Below are 4,393 nucleotides of genomic sequence, written 5' to 3'. Positions count from 1 at the left end.
GCTCCTGCGGCCGCTGCTCCTTCTTTTGCTTCCTCCCCCCCCCCCCAGACATGGTGTCAAGTTCCAGGTGTGTCTAGACTGATGTTATATTGTGGGGGTGGGGGAGATGGGAGGGGCAACTCCCCTCCCACATGGCGCTGCCATCACCCTCATCCTTGCACCTGGCAAGGCAAGGCTGGTGTCTTCTAGCAAGAGCTGTTGCCATGACAACAGGACAGGAAGAGGAGGATGTTTGGGTACCAGGCTGAAGATGCTGCCCCCCCCCCTTGCCTCGACGCTCAGGCAAAATCTGGGGTCTCCGTGCAAGAGAGAGAGAGAGAAGGAAAAGAGAGAGAGGAGGGGGTGCGCTCAAGGAATCACACAAGCTCTTCTATGAAATGTTTATTTTATTTCTCTCCTTCCCCACCCCAACACCCAAGAGGTGTGTCGCCCCAAAGAAACTATCATTGAGGATTCCAGAGAATTATACTGGGGGAATTTATTCTTCTTCTTCCCCCCTCCTTTTTATTTCTTTTTACAAAAGGCTGGTTGTTGTTCTTTCCTATCAGCAATTTTTAAGACAAAAAATAATAATTAAATAAGACAGATCTGATCCCAAAAGATTCTTATAAAATTAACACAAGAAACAACTCACACAACACGACTGACAAAAAAAATGAAGGCGAGGCCCCCCCTCCTCCTCCCACCCCCACCCCCACTGGTGGAGGGGGGGCTTCCATGTCACAGAGAGGAACGCTAAAGGATAGATTTATTCTTCTTCTTTTAAAGTGGGAACAGGGGGAAGACAATAATCCGTACAAATTGCAGTGAGATACTGGTACAAAATTCAGGGGGAGTTTTGGGGAAGGGGGTGCTGGCAGGGGTGAGGGGGGCTGGGCTTTGCCACTTCTGGATGAGACTCTTGCCTGGCATTTGCACCCCTAAGTTGGCTCTGGAGAAGGTGGAGAAGGCTTCTCTCTCCGCCAGGCTCTATGGCTCTATTGGGGGGGGGCAGGCTCCTTAAAGTTTGAGCTGGGGGTGCAAAAGGGGGGGATTAGCACCCCGGGGAGTTAAGACGATCATGGTGCAAGTTCCTGGGATGCTGTCAGAGCTCAGAGGTTCTCCCCCACTTTCCTGGCTACCTGCCCCCTGCAAAAAAACCCACATTTTTTCTTGCAGCAATTCCAATGTCCCTTGCCCCCCCCCCGGGGAAGGGCAGCTAGTGGAAGGCCTTGTCGTTGTTGGGGGGAGGAAGGGCCAGGAAGCCCCCCACCGCTGGGTGGGTCTGGGGTTTGCATAGTTCAAGACGCTGGCTTGGAAATTTGGCGAGGGGTGCACAACATCACAGTTTGGGGCGTCCCGGGAAGACCCTGTGCCCTATGCTAGCAGCTAGAAGCCGCCCCCTCCCCTCAGGCTTCCCTTTCTCAGCCCTGCTGGCCTCTGCCAGGCCTCCAGGATATGCCCCCCCCCCCGAACCCAGCCGGAAAAGGGGTCTTGCTCCTCCTGCAATGGACCCCCTCCTGCTCAAAGCACCCCCAAAATGGCTCTGCTGGTCCAGACCATGTGCTTTTAACACACAACAATAACCACCTGCAAACAAGGAGAAACCGCAACAGGGTCTGCGTTTCACAACCACAACGTACCAACTGCCCGCACGTATTTCCTTATTGCCGAAGAGTCGCTCAGGCACAGGGGTGCCCGGGTGGGTGGGTGTGGCGGTACCAGAGGTCGGGAAACGCAGGAGGCCCCGATTCCCAGGAGGAGCTGGGGGGAAGGGTGGCCCCCAATAATGGCAGGACTGTTGCCACACACAAGGGGCAAGCCCCCCCCCCCGCAGGCCAGTGGGGCAGGGGCACCACTCCTGCCCCGATGCCCAGGACTGTCCAGGTCTCACGGCTCCCAACTTCTGCTGCTGCTGTGCAACCGTGTGTGTGTGTGTGCGTGTGTGTGTGCTGAGTTCTGAGGCATGCACAGAGTTCACCAGAGGGGCAGGTTGGTGGAGTTACAAACAGTACCATTTATACAAATATAGTGTTTTATAAAGAACATATACATTTAAACTTCTTTAACTTCCTGAGCCACTCCCATCCTTGTTCTCTAGAAAATAATTTAGTCGTGAGAAAGTGCTCTTTTGAGATTCTCGGTGGTCTCGCTCGAAGGGTGCCCCCCCCCCAACACCCAGAGTCTGTCGAGCGCCAAGGTGCCCCCTGGTGGCGAGCCAGGATGGGCAGAGGCGGCGAGGGCAGTGGTGGCCCCCTACCCTGCTCGGGGTGGGTGAGCCCAGGTGCCCGTATCACAGTTCTCTTGGCAAACGCCCACCTGAGAGTACACCTGTGGCAAGAGGTGCCCTGGGCCCCGGGTGCCACACCAGGCTGGGAAGCGGGCACGCAGGAGGGCGGGAGGAGAGGGGGCCCTGCTCCCCAAGGAAGAAGGAGGGAGGCTGGCCAGGGCGTTGTTGGGGTCCCGCAGCAGAGGAGCCACCACCAGCAAGCCCCTCATCTCTCGCTTCCAAGCAGCCCTGCTCTCCGGCAAGCTCACAGCTCCTTCTTCTCCACGGCGCTGGAGAAGATCTCAGCAAACTTCCGCAGCTGCTCGTTGGCCGTCTGGGACTCCTCCTGCAGGCGCTGGTTGTTGTGGCGCAAGTTGGCCACCTCCGCCTGCAGGACCACTTTGTCCTGCTTCTCCTGGGAAAAGAGAGGGGGAGGTGGGAATCAGGGCGGTTGGAAGGGTGTGTGTGCAGTGGTCTGCCGCGTCCAGTATCCTCTTCTCAACAGGGCCCAAATACCCCCGAGAACTTAGGAACGCAGACAGACTGCCTCTGCGGCTGGAGGCCCCATAATAGCTGAAGAAGAGCCTGGCTGCCAGATCAGGCCAAAGGGGGCCCATAGAGTCCGGCATCCTGTTCTCACAGTGGCCAGAGAGATGCCCATGATGGGAAACCCGCAATCGTACCTGAAGGAGCATCTCCACCCCCATCGTTCAGCCCGGACACTGAGATCCAGCGCCAAGGGCCTTCTGGCGGGTCCCTCATTGCGAGAAGTGAGGGTATAGGGAACCAGGCAGAGGGCCTTCTCGGTAGTGGCGCCCACCCTGTGGAACGCCCTCCCGTCAGATGTCAAGGAAATAAGCAGCTATCTTATCTTTAAAAGACATCTGAGGGCAGCCCTAAGGAAGCTTTTAATATTTAATGCTGTATTGTTTTTAACACTCGATTGGGAGCCGCCCAGAGTGGCTGGGGAAACTCAGCCAGATGGGCAGGGTATAAATAATAAATTATTATTATTATTATTATTATTATTATTATTATTATTATTAAGCAGAATCGGAGCACAAGAGCAACTCTGGCCTCCTCTTTTAAAGCCACTCCTGCAGCAGGGAGTTCCACAGTGTAACTAAACACGGTGTGAATAAGTCTTTCGTTTTGTCCTGAATCTTCCGTGAGTTCTAGGGAGAAGCCCCCTTCCTCTGCACAGAGATCAGAAGCCACAAGAGGCTCCCTCAGATGGCGGGGGCCTCTCCACTGCTGGAGGTTGGACAGCCGTCTGTCGTGGACGCTTTGGCTGTGAAGCCTGCGTTCCAGGGGGTCAGACTAGATGAGCTCTGGGGTGCCTCCCAACTCTATTCAATGAAGCAGGAGGCAGGCATGGCAGCTCAGAGTCAAGCCGCACCACTGGATGAGAAGAGAACCCAGGAGTCCGGGCTCCCTTCTTGCCCCTTGTCTGTCAACTTTCTGGGGGGTTCTTCTGCCGTCCCTCCCCACTCCCAAGTAAGTATCACAAGCAAACATCCCTTTAACATCACTCTGCGTGGGGCTGCCCTTGAGACTGACCCAGAAACTCCAGCGGGTGCAGAATGCCACGGCGAGACTCCTTACGGGGTCCTCGCCGCGGGATCACATTCACCCAGTGCTTTACCAGCTGCACTGGCTCCCGGTGGAGTACAGGATCAGGTTTAAGGTGCTGGTTTTAACCTTTAAAGCCCTATACAGCCTAGGACCCTCGTACCTACGGGACCGCCTATCCTGATATGTCCCACGAAGGACCTTGCAGTCTTCAAACAGAAACATTTTGGAGGTCCTGGGCCACAGGGAAGTTAGGCTGGCCTCAACCAGAGCCAGGGCTTTTTCAGCCGTGGCCCTGATCTGGTGGAACACTCTTATCACAAGAGACTAGGGCCCTGCGGGACTTGACATCTTTCCGCAGGGCCTGCAAGACAGAGCTGTTCCACCAGGCCTTTGGCCAGGGCACAGCCTGACCCCCTCTGGTAATCCTCATAGAACTCTAGCCCAATAGTTGCCATTAATTTGATTCTGAACTGATTTTAGAATGAATTGATTTTAGAACGTTGTGTTATTTTTATTGCTGTTAGCCGCTCTGAGCCCGGCTTCGAATGGGAAGGGCGGGATATAAATAAA

At 55.1% G+C, this 4,393-nt stretch overlaps 1 protein-coding gene across 2 annotated transcripts in view; it reads right to left on the bottom strand.

Annotated features, from left to right (window-relative positions):
* Window positions 1–368: 368 nt before the first annotated feature.
* Window positions 369–4,393, bottom strand: part of SIPA1L3 (signal induced proliferation associated 1 like 3) — a 115,022-nt gene continuing 110,997 nt past the window's right edge. For both annotated transcript variants that reach the window (XM_083454707.1, XM_083454708.1), the window contains exon 21: window positions 369–2,663. In XM_083454707.1, the coding sequence (XP_083310833.1) occupies window positions 2,514–2,663 (150 nt within the window). In that variant the 3' untranslated portion in view covers window positions 369–2,513. The remainder of the gene's footprint in view (window positions 2,664–4,393) is intronic.

Source organism: Podarcis tiliguerta, assembly GCF_965153285.1.
Source record: "Podarcis tiliguerta genome assembly, chromosome: 8".
NCBI classification, from domain to species: domain Eukaryota; kingdom Metazoa; phylum Chordata; class Lepidosauria; order Squamata; family Lacertidae; genus Podarcis; species Podarcis tiliguerta.
This window is presented reverse-complemented; position numbering and strand designations above follow the sequence as displayed.